The 16,734-nt window shown below is 36.7% G+C and overlaps 2 protein-coding genes across 2 annotated transcripts; both read left to right on the top strand.

Moving 5' to 3' along the window:
* Window positions 1-6,453: 6,453 nt before the first annotated feature.
* On the top strand, window positions 6,454-7,356 carry LOC149063171 (THAP domain-containing protein 1-like). Its single transcript, XM_089215549.1, has 5 exons — window positions 6,454-6,558; window positions 6,645-6,840; window positions 6,913-7,008; window positions 7,127-7,213; window positions 7,297-7,356. Exons 1-5 carry the CDS (start codon window positions 6,488-6,490, stop codon window positions 7,354-7,356), a joined length of 510 nt encoding a protein of 169 aa, XP_089071675.1. The 5' UTR covers window positions 6,454-6,487.
* Window positions 7,357-13,105: 5,749 nt separating this feature from the next.
* LOC149063172 (uncharacterized) lies at window positions 13,106-16,331 on the top strand. The gene is made up of 3 exons (XM_089217876.1): window positions 13,106-13,247; window positions 14,951-15,541; window positions 15,643-16,331. The coding sequence occupies exons 1-3, from the start codon at window positions 13,106-13,108 to the stop codon at window positions 16,329-16,331; spliced, it is 1,422 nt and encodes a 473-aa protein (XP_089074002.1).
* The last annotated feature ends 403 nt before the right edge of the window (window positions 16,332-16,734 follow it).

The raw sequence follows: 16,734 nt of genomic DNA on the forward strand, positions 1-16,734 counted from the left end.
ATGGTATTAAAAAATACTTTAGGGAAATAGCGATTATCAATTTTCAACTGTTCAATAATTACTTTTAAACGTATGTGTAATACGTCAACTTACATATCATATCATACGAGTAAACAGCTAACTTCCAAAATATATATTAAGGTATACAAAGGTTTTGTAATTTTACCGCACCACGTTGCTTTTCAAAATATTATACATATTTAATATAATATTACTTATATTCTTGTTTTATTTTATTGCAAGATTTTTATACAAAATATATTTAAGCACGAGGTCCTGGACAAATGCCCCGTTTTTGCCTCCCCCTAACGCCGGCCCTGATTAAATAATTTATTTTACATTTTAATGCTAAAACATTCAAACTTGGTAAAATTACTAAGTACTGTACTATACCATACGGGGTCGACGAGAGTCCACCTTGTCGTGGTGACCCCGCCCGACCGGACGCTTGTCCGGCGCTAAGCGACTCTCAAACTGTCCGGAGCAGGCCGACTCCGGACTTCTAACCCCTGACACGGACATGCAACCGCCGGCCTAGCCCGACCGGCGGCCAGAGGGTGTAGGGCTACCGAGGGCAGCCCCCTCAAATACTAACATAATGAGAACACAACTCAAAACAGCAGATGGTACCGGCACAGAGGCTTCGGAAACCTCAGGCCCGGCAGGTGTGGGTGAGCTCGCCACACAGGTCGTCATCAATAGCTCTGAACATGCGCAATCGAACTCGGAAATGGAAAACTTGGAGAATTATGATAACGGACACTGCTACTCAGTCCCCCTTAGACTAAGGGGAGGCGGGGATCAGGACGATGATAAAGACGTTGATATGACAGAAAAAGAAGGTACAAGTGGTGACATGGGCAATCCAGGCGGCGTAAAGCGCGGCCCACCCTCCCCGGGTTCGCCTAGCGTTAGCCAAACAACTAAAGTACTGAAAACTGCGACCAAGCAGCCGGGAGAAGTCAGCGATCTCCTCGGCTGGCTTGAGCAGACGGTGGTACAAGAAAGGGTGAAAAAGAAACTTGGTGTACAAGTCGCAGAAAATATGATGAATAAGTTGAACAGACTAAGGACACTTGTACGGGAAATATCCCACGAAAACAGCAGACTGAACGGCGAGCTCAAGGGTAAGGAGGACGCCCACGCTCAGAGCCTCTCAGTTTTCATAAGCAAGCTGCACGATAAAACAGCCGAAACCAGCGGCCTCAAAGCCGAGCTGGAGGCGTTGAAGACCAACACTGTTGCGCCTTGCCCAGAAGCGGCGCAAAAGTCGTACGCCGCTAAGGCTGCGACGAAGACTACATCTAAGGCACCAGGGGCAGCCGTGCAATTGCAAGTAAGCACACCTCCGGCCAAGTCGAAGAAGACGGCGGAGAAGGACCTAATCAGCAAGAGTCGTAAGGTCAAAGCGACATCTCGCTTTATAATTGAGATACCGCAAGACACGACGGTGGCGAAAGCGAAAGCCGATGTCTGGCAGGCTGTTAGGGGGAAGTGCGTTAACCCTAAAGCTAAGACTTTAGTAAGCGGAAGGGCCCTGGTGATCATCCCGGACGACAATAACACGTTGGAGGTGATGAGGGGCATTAGCGACTTCAGAGAATTAGGCCCGAGAAAGCCCCGAGTCATAATCTATGACGTCGACGGTGGCATCGAAAAGGATGAGCTAACCGAGTGTCTCCTAGCGCAAAATGCGGAGCTCGGCATCACAGCCGAGGATATGGGCAATTCAGCCCCGCTCCATAAGCTTGGCCCGCGGGATAGTGACGTGGTCCATTGGGTCATGGAAGTCCCACCAAGCGTCCTTGCAAAAATTGAGAATAAGTCACTTTACATAGGCATGACAAGATGTAGGTGTAGACTACATAGTAGGTTGCCGCAGTGCTACAACTGCCAGCAGTTTGGCCATACGGCCAAAAGATGTGAGCAGACGACGCCGACATGCAGGCAGTGTGCCGGGGCACACGACTCTCGCACATGCAAAACAGAATCGATCAAGTGTGTAAACTGCAAAGGCCCTCATAAGGCGTCAAGCGCGGCCTGTAAGGCCAAAGGTCAGGCAACCCGAAGCCTACTTAGGCGCACGGACTTCGGCCAAAAATGACGATCAAAATTGCACAAATAAACGTAAACGGCCAGAGAGTAGCCTCTATGCAGCTACGAGACTACTGTGCCAAAAATAACATAAGCATAGCCCTTATACAGGAACCAGTCTCCCATGCAGGGAAGGTGTACGGGTTCGAAGACTGTAGGACAGTGGCGGCCAAAGATCCAGGCGCCGTAATCATAATCATGGACAACGATCTCCAGGTCATCGAACTGACAAAACATGTCTCGACACACATCGCCGCCATAAGGGTGGGCCAGGGCCCGAGACCGATAGTCCTAGTATCAGCATACTTTAGATACAACGTGCATACTCTCGCCTTCACCGAGAAACTTAGGGCAATTCTCGAGTGCGGCATGGAGACTATAATCGGGGCCGACACCAATGGCCACTCGCCAAGATGGCACAGCGCCGACCATAACCAAAGAGGCCGAATAGTTGAGGACCTGATTGACGATTTCAATCTCAGCATAATAAACGCACCTGGACATATGGAAACCTACTCCCGCCATGGAATGGGCTCTTCCAACATAGATGTGACGCTCAGCACGCTAGGCACAGCTAACAACATTACGAGCTGGCTAGTAAGCGACGTCACTGATAGCGACCACCGCTTACTCAGCTACGCCGTAGACGTAACTAATAACAGGCCTCATGAATGCAAACGCTTCAACACCAGCAAAGCGAACTGGGACCGCTTCTCCCATGAACTAGCAATAAGTGTACCGACTGTCCAGATAGAGTCTAGCGTTGATGTACACGCGGCAACGCTGACGGGCGCTGTAGTCACCGCTGCCAAAAAAGCTATCCCGACAACGGCCGGTAGACGGTGGAATATTAAGAGACAACCCTGGTGGTCGGACAGGCTCACCTCGATGAGGAGATCGTTGAACCTGGCAAAGAGACAAGGGCTAAGGCTAAACGACAGGCAAGCGTACAACCGTCTTAGAAACGACTATCTTCGGGAGATACGAAGCTCGAAAATGGCAGCCTGGAGAAATATGTCAGACGACATAAACGCGAACACTTGGGGAAAAGCGTTTAAATATGCCAAAAACGGTCCCCGGACAGTAAGCGTTACCAGCTCATTGACCAGAGCTGACGGATCGCACACAGTAACAATAGACGAGACAATGGAAGTATTCCTGGAGACCTTCGCTCCTGCGGACCCTGATCGGGAAGAGCCCCTACGACATGGCCCGCTGGAATAGCATGTTCCTATCTTCGAGCTCGAAGTAAAAAACGCGATATGGCGCATGAAACCCTCCAAAGCTCCTGGATTGGATGGAATAACTGCTGGGATGCTTAGGAAAGCATGGCCAATTATAAGAGACCCCTTCACCCACCTAATGAACAGGTGCCTGGATGAAGCTAAATTCCCGGAATGTTGGAAGATGTCCAGACTGGTCATAATTCCGAAGTCTGGAAAAAAGGACAAGTCCAGTCCAAAGTCGTATAGGCCGATCAGCCTCTTGCCAACTATGGGCAAGGTATTGGAATCATTGATAATAAGCAGGCTAGAGACTGAGACCTCGCTTAATACGATTGGCAACCAGCATGGATTTGTAAAGGGTCGTTCCACGATTACAGCGTTGAACTCTTTGTATAGCTGGGCAAACGAGTCACACTGCAGGCATGTGTTTGGCGTCTTTCTAGATATCACCGGGGCGTTTGACAACGTCAAGTGGTCTCCGATTCTAGAAAGACTCCATGCCCTAGGCGCATCGACCAGGAGTGTCAAGATGATTAAAAGCTACCTTACTAACAGGCACGCCAAGTTAGAAATGGAGCACATAACCAAAGTCAAAAAGCTGACGAGAGGGTGTCCCCAAGGGTCGCAACTGGGACCGACCCTGTGGAAGGTTGCCATGTCGGACATTGGGCCACCACCCGACCAGAACACTCAGCATGTCGTAACATACGCGGACGACATAGCTATCCTCACAGGCGCCGCTAGACCTCCGACAGCTTTCAGGAGAATGACCGAGTACCTCGATGCCATGAAGGCCTGGGCAGTAAAATACTCACTCGAGTTTTCAGCAACAAAGACACAACTCATGTCTATAAAAGGTGGTCTAAAACCAACATACCACATTACGTTTGGCACAGACCAAGAAGCTGCCGTAATCGAGTCGACGAGAACAGTAAAGTACCTGGGCATACTCCTTGACCCAAGACAAGCATATGTCGACCACATCTTTGATCTTGAGCACAAATCCAAAAACCTTTACAAGAGGCTCAGAGGCATGACCTCAGCAAATTGGGGCATGAGCCGAAGGACGGCCAGGATTATATATGAGGGCGTCTTCCTGCCCAGAATTACGTACGCTGCGGAAGTCTGGTGGGAAGGCGTCACTCTCGAAAAATGCAAAAAGAAGCTGGGCTCGATGCAACGGGACCCACTCAGAGCAATTACAGGAGCGTACAATACTGCCTCAACAAACTGCCTTGCGGTGGTAGCAGGCGAACTGCCGCTAGATCTAAAGATTATCGAGCACGTATACAAAAGAAGAGCGAAACTTGGGCTCATTACCCACGATACACTCATGGAAAAACAAAGCGAACTGCTGGAAAAATGGCAAGTAAGATACATGTCCGTGGATAAAGGCGAATGGACAAAACGGATGATCCCGTCGGTCGCTGTGAGGTACCAACTCCCAATGGAGATGGACTACTACACCACGCAGATGCTAACGGGACATGGCGACTTCCGGGGTAAACTCCACAGTTTTAAATTGGTCGACTCTCCAACATGCGAGTGCGCCCTCGGGGGTTCGGAGACAGTAGCCCATGTGCTCTTGAGGTGCAGGCGCACGGAAGAGCAAAGGAACGTACTCAAAGACGCACTGGCGAGGGATGGCGAAGTATGGCCCCCCGAAGACGGAGTCTTCCTCCGATCACGTAGACTATACGAAGCACTTAGAAAATTCGCAAAGAACAGCCTTAAAGACAGAACAGATAGATGACAGCGGACCAACCGCAGCACCGGAGTGCAGCCACCACGATCGTGAGGCATCACCATCAGTGGTAGGCTAAAGACATGGGGTGCTCCGAATGTGCAAAGGACGGAGAAAGCGGCAGAAACGGGGAGCACGCTCATGTGCGCTCCGGTAGGGCCTAGCACATGCGTCAGGGACGCGAGGTACGGCCCTGTTGCTGGGGCCGTTCAGAATTCAGCATCAGTATTCCCTGCTTGTCGTAAGAGGCGACTAAAAGGGAACTGGCCAGACGGGGCCGGCGTCTGGGACGCGGACACACCGAAACCCTCGGGGACTAGGGTGTTGGGGGTTCTGACTGCGACCCCGTGAAGAGCGAGTCGATCACCCCGGTGATGCCTCGGGGAGGCGTGGTATAGGCTACCGAGCCTCTAACTCGGGGGTCACGGCCACCGTGCCGGCGGCGACCGCCGCTGGTGAGGGCCAACCATGAGCCCGTGATACACGATCATTAATCTTGGCAGGATCACAGCTGAGGCCTCAAGCCAACGAAGCTCGGCCCGAACATCCCACCATTGATGTGCTTTCCTAACGGGAGCGAGAATGGTACTTCGGGATGTGGGGGAGCCCCGCGGCGCCGAGCAATCGACGCCGCGCCCTCACACGGCGGTCGCGCACCGACCTCGGCCGTGGCGCGGTCGACGGCGGATTGGTTTCGGAGTGGCTGTTAGCGGGAGCTAACTATGTGGTTAAAAGACCAAGCTCGGTCTAGGGGAAGGCTGCCGAGTGAGCATCTCCTTAGCGCCCACCCAGCCTACCGGTGGGGCTATATGCACCGGAGGTTGCCCGTGACCAAAAACGGGAAGCAATGAGGATAGCTTGCGACCCGACCAGGGTGGCGAAGGGCACGTGCACGCCTTAGCCGACGGTACGGGCGCACTCTCTCCCGACTCCGGTGGGAACGGGTGTGCGCCCGGTGCTCGTGGTCCACAGACGACGCGCGGCCGACGTATTGCGTGGGTAAAACCACCTTGCGCCGTCCGTGAACCTCCGCGGCTCTCGACTAGCGCACAGCGCTAATGTGAGGTCCGCGGTTGTAGCCGCAAGGCACCAAAACCCGGGAGTCTTCGTGTACTATACCATAGAGTAATATAGAGAGGTCGTTGGGTATATTGCCGATGTTAACTAATTGATGCGCAATACGTGGATATTTAGCAGGGCCTTCGTTATTGATAAAAAAATTGTAAAACGTACCGCTTGTTAAATGTTATCAGTAATGTTATCATACAGTATTACTCTATGGGACAATGCAATATTGCATTTTGCATCCGTTAAAGATTACGAATTACGATTTATGACTACGTTATATAAATAATAATATAAAAAACTACGTTTTAAATGTTTGCCTAAACGTGTTTTATAGTAGTAAATAGTAATTCTCATAATGCCTAGTTGTTTTGTATGTGGAAGAACAGAGAATCAAAATTCTAAATCTGCTAATATATCTTTTCACAGGTATGATTAAGATTTTAAATGTATATAATATATATATATATATATATATCTAGACGTTTGAAAATTTAGTGTAATGTTTGTTTCAGGTTTCCTACTAAAGATAATATTAGAGTAAAATGGGATAATTTTTTAGTAGAAAACTATCTAAATCCAAAAGACGTGACTAAATATAGCGTAATTTGTTCATTACATTTTGAGAAATCATGTTTTTTTATGAAACAACATAGAAAGTTACTATACAAACATGTATTTCCATCAATTGTTGTTGATCGAATAAAATATGTAAGTTTACAATAACTATTGCATTAATATTTTTTTATATGGCTAACATAATTATAAAAATATTTTTCTTAGGCAAAACAATCGTTTACTGAAAGCACTAAAACTGTACCAGTACCTCAAAGAATAAAAAAAAATGATATTTTACATTTTGATAAAACTCTTGTTAAGGTAAATAATTATTTTAGTATTAATTTATGTGAATTGTTAATTATTGTAATAATAATATGACTGTACTTAACATTTATGTATTCTACCCTCAACTTTAAAATTGTTATTTCTTTTCTAGGTATCTTCAATAAATGATGTAGAATTAGGTGTGTTCCCTTTGGATGTACCATCTAGTTCATTTAATATGCAAATTAAAAATGTTTCGGTAATGATAATATTTAAATTTGATATTTATATATTTCCCTACTATGTATTTTATAATATTAAAATATATTTTAATTTTTTAAGTTGCCTATACAAAATTTAGAAGTCGAAGAAATACTTTCAATGAATGAGCCATCAACATAATAACATAATATAATAATATTATATTATATTATTAACATAATAACAACATCTTAATTTGATTCTGACAAACTTGATGAAAATATTATGGTGATATATGTCTAAATTATTATTATTACTGTTATTACTATTATTAATTTTATTTAGAACAAATCTGAAGCTGCATTAATGGCTGCCAGTGAGATCGCTATTGAGGACACACCACGTCGTACATGTTTGAAACGTAGCATTCGACAACTCTCCAAAGAGATAGTTATAAAAAACAAGAAATTAAAGGGTTTACAACAAACCATACGACGAAAAAATAAAAGAATTGCCAATATGCAGACCATAATTAATGACATCAAAAATCAAAATCTTGTTGATGAAGAGACAAGTGTTTCACTTTTAGAATCTTTTGGTAAGCACAAAGATCTTGTTACTAATTGGACAAAAAAAAATTTGGGAAAAAAAATTCCCAAAAAGTATAGTCCTGCTGTTCGGCAATTTGCTTTGTCTTTGCACTTTTTTTCTGGAAAAGCTTATGAATATGTCAGAGATCAATTTAATACAATATTACCACATCCACGCACGCTTAGCAAATGGTATAGTCATTTCAATGCTGAGCCAGGGTTCACTATGGAATCGTTGAAACTTTTAGAACTGAAAGTGAGGAATTCATCAGATCCTGTGTTCTGCGCATTAATAATGGATGAAATGGCTATACGTCAACATCTAGAATATGATAGAAGTACTGGTAAATATTGTGGTCGAGTAGACATGGGAAGTGGAATAGATAATGACAGTTTAGCAGTAGCTAAAGAATGTTTAGTTTTTCTAGTTGTTTCTATTAACGAAAATTGGAAATTGCCAATTGGTTACTTTTTAGCACATAGTTTGAACAGTGCACAAAAAGTAGAGCTTGTTCGTCATGCACTGCATGTCTTGTCTAACACTGGTGTCAACATTATTAGTTTAACATTTGATGGCTGTTCCACTAATATAACTGCTGCTAAGCTTTTAGGTTGTAACTTTACAGTTGATGCATTAAATACTTCATTTGCTTCCGAATATGATGATTTGAAAATTGTAGCAATATTTGACCCAGCACATATGGTCAATTTGGTCCGCAACGCATTTGGTGAAAAGAAAATATTATTGGATTATGAAAATAATGAAATTAATTTTGAATATGTTCAACGCTTATGTTTTTTACAGGAGCAGGAAGGATGTCATCTAGCTAACAAATTAAGAAAAAACCATATACTATTTTTTAAACAGAAAATGAAAGTAAAACTTGCTACTCAACTACTAAGTCAATCAGTGGCAGACGCGCTTAAATTTTGTAAAGATACTCTTAAACTCCATCAGTTTAGAAATGCAGGTGCGACAATTTCATTTATTGAGTTGTTTAATAAGGCGTTTGATATATTAAATAGTAGATCTATCAATTGCATTGAATCCAAAAAAGCTCTTTGCAATGAAAATATTGAAGAAATTAAATTGTTTACAAATCATTTCTGTACTTATATCAAAGGTCTTAAAATCCTAGAGAGTGATAATAATTTTATACCTGTATTTCAATCTAAACGTAAAACTGGTTTTATTGGTTTCATTGTTTCTTTAAATAGTTTATTCCAATTATACTCAACATTAATTGAATCTAATACACTATCACATATTAAAGCTTATAAATTAAGTCAGGATCACTTAGAGTTATTTTTCTGTAGTATTCGTTCCCATGGTGGGTTCAACAATAACCCAACGGTAAGACAGTTTCGCTCTGCCTATAGAAAATTAGTTATACGAACCACTGACATGAAACAATTTAATACTGGCAATTGCATTCCCTTAGAAGACATTGATATTCTACACTATTCTAGTTCGGATCCAGTCGCAGTATTAAATAATAATTCAACAAATATAAATTCAGATAAAATTGTGGAGGAAGAAAATTTACAAAATATAAATTCATTTATAATGGATCATGACTATATTGTGACTCAAAGTGATTATTCTTTTAGTTGTTTTTCAAAAGAAGTTATTATTTATGTTGCTGGATTTGTAGTTCATAAACTTACCAACACACTTAAATATAATACCTGCAAATATGCATTGTGTGCTACTGATAAAGTATGTTTTTTAAACTCTTTTATTAATTTAAAAAATAAGGTTGGTGATAGAGGTGGTTTAATTTACCCAAGTGACAGTGTCATAAATATTTGTTTCAAAACTGAACAAGTATTAAAGAAATACAGCTATAGGATTAAAGCAGTCAATAAATTACAAATTTAGTCAGAAGTCTTAACCAATTTTTTATACAACTCAAACTTATTTTCATCATTACAAACTCATAGTCATGAAACAAAAAGTCCATTAACTGATCACATAACTTTATTAATAAAATCAATTTCATCAACCTATATTAATTTAAAAATTGATTACACTTTAAAAAACCATAATGAAACACCATCACTTAGAATGTGGTATAACAAACTCACGATTTTTAAAGGACAATAACCTTCTTTGTAATAAGAGGACGTGATGGTAACATGTTCTTTTAATGTAATAAACACATTGTATTATTTATATAAGTATGGTTAAAAAAGTTAATAAATATTTTATAATTTAAATATTTTGTATTTGTATTTATTTATAAACGACAATCGGCTATTTTATGATTAGGTACATTTGAAATTTAATATATTAGTAGGCAGTAAATATTTATAACACAGTAACACACAGTAAAACAGAATATATAGAAAATACATCTCTATAAAAACACAATAGTATGTAATACAATTATTACATGGTGAACAAACTTATTACTAACACGCCTGGATAGTAAATAAATTGAAAATGCAATAGAAAAACGACAATTTTGAGCAGATACGTCATCTGGGCCGTTGGAGTAAGTGTTTTTTAATGAGTTGAGAGCATATAGGATTTTAAAATATTCCTGACCTATTTTGTTTCACCTTAATATTGTGAATATAAATTCATAATTATTGTAATATTGTAAACACATAGTAAAATTATGGTATGGCTTGAATTATGATACATAATGACAAGTACAATTTTTTGTATTTTATTGGTGGTGACACTGTGAATTATCCACAGTTTCCGCATCACTATTCAGTGGAAACGGCCTCTCTATATTACTCTATGTACTATACAAACTACAAATATCGTTTTGTGGTAATCAATGTTCAGCGGTGATATTGATATGATATATTTAATTGATAACGTATGCCACGCCCTCCCGGAGACCGTGTTCAAGGCCACAGTCACCCGATTTTGCCAATACACAGAGTGTCGTACCCCTGGTAATACGCGACCCGATGTACTTATTTTATAAGAACAGTACTTATTTTTGAAGACATGTCCTATTGTCCTTAATAAATTGCTGACGTACACCAAAAAGTACTTATTTTAAATAATGTAAAACTTGCAAATGGAAATTAGAAATAGAAACACATGGTTCTTAAAAATATTGATATTGATATTTGTTCCTTTTATAAGTTAGGTGTTAATTATATTAAATTGTATTTTTTATTTAGTAGGTAAGTCAAATGTTTGGGTAAATAGATTATATTATGTAAAAAAGTTTTTGAATGTTTTCTTTATTAAATGTTAATTAATTTTTAAATTGTTTTGTTACAAAAGTGAAGTCATATAATTAAAGTCGAATAATAAATATGTGTCTACATTTTTTAACTAATAGTAAGATTACAAATTTATGATATGTTATGTCAGTTATGTTTCAAAATGAATAAAGGTTGTTTAATTTGTATTGTATTTTATATTTATATATAACATAATAATATGTTATACTGTAAAACCTACAGGCTGTGTACTTTTTTTTTTGAAATATCTGGTCACCACAACTATACTGTATAGTTTAGCCATTGTTTGGAAATGTAAGTGTTTTGTTATGTAAATAATAATATGTCATATTCTGTTTGCCCACCCACACAGTCGTGAGTAGTTGTAGGCACTAATACTATATTAAATTATGATGTTTCCATGGTGTGTTTACATCACAGTTTATAGAATATTATCTAAAGTATTGTGTAACCCAGATAGCAATTCTGTAATTATAATATAGGTATATATATTAGGTATTAATATATAGGGTTATATATTAGGTATTATGAAAATAATATTAATACAATTTCAAATAAATATTTCATAAAATAAAATTATGAATATATTATAATTATGATATCATAAATGAAATTATAAAATTATATTCATAAAGTGTTATCATTTTACTATTAAATATGAATTGTTCGAATGATATTTTGAATATATTTATAATATGACATCATTAATTATATAATAAAATAATATTCTGAATATATTATCATTATGTCTTTAAATATGAATTTTTTAAATTACATTTTGAATATACCAATAATATAACAACATTAATGAAATTATAAAACAATATTTTGGAAATTTGATCATAAAATTATTTCAATCCTTATTCTAATAAAATATTTTGTATTTATATTATTATTATTATTATTATCATTTATCAATTCAATATTAAATTCAAATAATTCAGTTAACATTATCAGAAATAAAATAAAAATATAATAAATCTAACTCTTAAAAAAAGTTTTAAAAAAATGATAAGTTTAATTATTTTTTGATTATAATAGCATCAAGAGGATGTCGCACAAGCATGACGTGTTGTTTCCGTCTTACATACATAGGTACTACATGGACAATTTTTTAGTTTCAATAGTATGCTGTTAGTTTTGAGTTTAGAGTGAATTGACCAATAATCACCATTCACCAAACTTTTAGGTAAGAACATTATCTGTGTTCTCTCGTTGGTTTTTACGATATTTTAATTTTTAAATGAGTTATGAATTCTGATGAATAACCAGAATAACAATTATAATAACAGATGTCAAATTATATAGTTGTGTGGTACTAATTGATATATGCGCATAATATGTACAACAGAGAAGAACTTTTTGATAATTTAATATAATTATTTAGATGTGTCACTGTACAAAGGTGCGTGAATATTGTCGTAATGAATAGATTTTTATCAATATTCGCATACCAATTACCAGCTAGTGTTAGTGCTGCATAGCCATCCAATAACGTACATTAATACACAGAATAACTTGTTCTATGATTAATACTTTTAACTTTATAATAGTCGCATAACAATATTATTATTAATAATAATTATGGCAGTGACTCCAGTTTCCAGTCTCCAAGCGTCAGATAAAATTGATAAATATTGCAATAGGTATGCGACTAGTTGTATGTTTTTAAAATAAAAATTATTTTTATAATTTGGTGTAAGGATAACAGGCCGACATGCTAAGCTAATCGACAACTAAAGATAAAGATAATGGTTTATATTGGTTTTTCCAAAGTCGCGATATAAACAAGAAACAATTTATTTGTAAAGGTCTATTTACACATTACCGTTCCGTGTCTGTGCCGTCCGTTCCGTGTCCGGCGTTTTAAATTTGTTTACTTGTTATGAAATGGGCATGTTTACACATGTCCGTTCAGTATCCGTTCCGTGTCCGTAATTTTAGATTTGTCGGAGACAATGTTTTGGGGAATTTCACTGATACGGATATGAAAAATACGGAACAGTGTAAACAACCGTCAGTGCCAATTGACAGCTTGATCGGTTTGTTCTTACCTACTCGCAAGACGTATTTGTAAAATTTAAAAAAGTTTAAAAAGTTATTAAAAAGTTGTTTTTTCAAAAACTTATACACCAAAATCTGAAATCATGTGTACCAATGCCGACGAAAAAAATATAGAAATGGTTCGTTCTCATATAGAATTATACGACCTTTCACACCCAAAATATATGGATACTGCTCATAAAGACAAAATTTGGAATTCTATTGGAAATGAAATAAATCTAACAGGTAAGTGGTATTTGTTAGTATTTGATTATGTATTTTTTTAGTATAGATAACATGTTTTTACTAAACAACTATTAAGAATTTATAGTTAAATTATTATTTAATTTAAAAAATTAATAAATTGTAAAAATGATAAATTTAATACAAGCATATTATAGCATATTCAAGATTATATTTTAATAATTGATATAGGTACACATTTGAAATGAACAACTGCTAGTCGCTAATGACAATAGTAGGTATGTCATTTACATAAAAAACTTTAAGTTATTAAATTTTAAAAAACACAACTGTTAAAAAATAACTTATAATTATTATTTTTGCTGAATTAATATAATAATAAGTACCTATATTAAGACGTAATACACAGTAAAATTAAATAGTAGTAAGTACCTAATAATAGATGCGTTTTTATGTTGTTAAATTTTTTCATTTTGCCACGGTACAGACCCTGCTGGAGAATTAAAAAAATCTTTATATAATTCTCGTGTTGCAAACGCTGCCCGTCCAGCTCCACCGCCTTGCATAGGTATATTATTTAGAGTAATATTTGAAACGGGTTCATTTATATTTTGAAAAACTTCATTGGTACAATTGCTGTATTTTTTTATATAGTTGTGAAGAACGCAAGTTGCTAAAATAATATAGTCCACATTTTCTGGTTTAGACTGTATCCTTCTGTTAAAAATACGAAATTTTTGTACTAGAATTCCAAAACAATTTTCGACTACTCTCCGTGTTCTACAAACTCGATGGTTATAAATTCGTTTGGACAATTCGTCAAGTTGCTTCCCAGGATACGGTCTCATTAAGTACGTTTTCAGTGGAAACGCTTCGTCGCCTAGTATAACGTACGGTGCAGAAATATTGGTATTTGTTAGAATTTCATCATTAGGAATATTTAATGAACCATTTTCTAATGATTTTCCTAAACTAGAATGTGCCAATATACCACCATCGATGTTTTTACCGTAAGCACCCACATCTACTGCTATAAAATTGTAATTTGCATCCACTAATGCTAGCAAAACAACTGAAAACGTTTTTTTGTAGTTAAAAAAATTAGATCCAGAATTTGCGGGAGCTTGGATAGTGACATGTTTGCCGTCTAGCGCTCCTAAACAGTTAGGAAAATTCCAAACGTTCCAAAAATCATTGGAGATTTGTTTCCATCGTTCTTCAGTTGGTTGAGGCATAAATTCAGTCATCAAATTTTTTACTATACTTTGACAAGTGTCAATTACTATTTTATAAACTGTTACGTGACCTAGGCGGTAACTGAAGGAAATTGTCTTAAACGAATCTCCTGTCGCTAAAAACCTAAATAAAAAAACAAACATTTTTTATAATTATAAATATATTATACTTATATTAGATTCTGAGGAAGCGATGAATGTATTCAATTTACAATAATGTTTTTTTTTATTTTAATTTTTTAATTTTTGTATGTCATCGTCCGTTTGGGGCAGTAAAACTACTTCGATTTTCTTCAACCTAAAACTTTAATACAAGGCTTCTGATATGTTTTTACAATAACAGTTAAAAAAATTTTAAAAATAAATAAGTACAATTTTTTTTTCGACTTTGACAACATTTATCAAATTAAAATCTAATGAAAAAAAAATTAATTTTAAACAGTGAATTATAAAATAAATATATTTTTTTTAAATTTTATATAAATATTGATATTTAATCTCTTTTTTTAGGAAAAATATGCAAAACTCGCTGGAATAGCATTAGGGATAACTATCGAAAATCTATTAAAAAAACAACAAGTGGTCAAGCATTTAAAAAAATTAAAAAATATAAATATGATGATCAGCTTCAGTTTTTAAAGCCCCATTTACAAGAGAGGGATACTTTAGGAAATTTAAAAGATGTGAATAACGATGATTTAGAGAATTCTAGTAATGACAGTGAGGACGATGTGGAAAATGTTAGCACAGTTCAAAATATTGAGATTAATATTAATGGTGAAGATCAATTACCAAAAACTCCAGAATATCAATCTGCAGTTCGCAAATGTACAAAAAAACGTACAACCAAAACTCCGGAATCGGCTTCAAGTACTTTAATGAAGTATATAATGCAAAAAAGAGAAAATGATATAGCTAATACTACACAAACCCATTCTGTCGATGCTTTTTTAGCAGGCCTTTCACCCACACTCAAATCATTTACGCCATACTATTTAAACATAGTGAAATCAAAAATTTTTTCTATAGTTCAAGAATATGAAATGCAAATGATTGTAGACCAAGAAAAGAAAAAAACAACTTTTATGACACCATATCGGATATAATATTAAATTTAAATTTAATTATAAGATTCTAAGTGAAACAATTTTTTCCCACATGAATTGGCGACCCTAAAAAAATTGTTGGCGACCCCCCCGGTTGAGAATCGCTGCCACCTCAGCAACAGCTTAGTCGAGAGTTTAATCAAAACTTTCCATCAAGTTCTGCACAACATCTTAACCACAATACGTATCCTAGTACTCAATTACAGAAAGAGATGCCATCACCAAGTGTATCAAATTATTATTCTTCACCACCTTCTCCACAAGTCAGTCACGTTGCTTCAATTAGTAATACGAAAAATGTTATAGAAACACCACATGATATTAGCTCACCAACTACATCTGATTATTCATCCACACCATCTCCACAGTTCGTTCATCAATTTGTGTCAAATAATTCACAAAACTCTACTAATGTACCTGTACTAAACGATACTTTAACACCAACTTCAACTCTGTATTCATCTCCACCACCATCTCCATTTCTCAACAAAAATATTGGTTCATATATGAGTATTACTCAAAATCTGAGACATTTACAAAGGACCCAAGATATGTTAATACCAACTTTGTCATCTTCACGTCCACAGTTTGATCGAAATATTTCAAATCAAACCAGTATACAACCGCAGCAAGAAATATTCTCAAATTTACATGCAAATGTGTGTGTACCACAGTCAAATAATAAATTTAAACATCCAAAAACAAAACTATACAAAAATCCAGAAGAAAATGAGTCAGCTGCTAAATATTTTGCACATTTTTCAAATAAAGATAATATACAATAATATCACATAAAATTACCTACCTTTTAAATATGATGTTTGTTGAATTGATTGTTATTAAGTTTTTTTTTTTTAAATTTTAAATTGCTTAAAATTTTATACACTACTTTAGATATATAATTAAGAAATATATTGTATGATTAATTTTATTATTCTCAAATTAATTAATTAAAATATAATATTGTTAAGTCAAATTGTAATTGCATACAGTTTGGTTGTAAGTAGGTTCATATTTATCTATACAGTATACATACCTCAGGCAGACAGCTAATCGTTCTTTTGGTGTTATTGCTGGTCTCCAAAAAGTATCTTGTTTTTTTATATCATGTTCAATTTTACTTAATAATAAATTAAAACAGTACTGTGACATTCGAAAATATTCAAAAAATTTTGTTTCGTGATCTAC

This window comes from Diuraphis noxia, unplaced genomic scaffold (genome assembly GCF_037042655.1).
Source record: "Diuraphis noxia isolate RWA-SAM2 unplaced genomic scaffold, SU_Dnox_SAM2 contig0001, whole genome shotgun sequence".
Lineage (NCBI taxonomy): Eukaryota > Metazoa > Arthropoda > Insecta > Hemiptera > Aphididae > Diuraphis > Diuraphis noxia.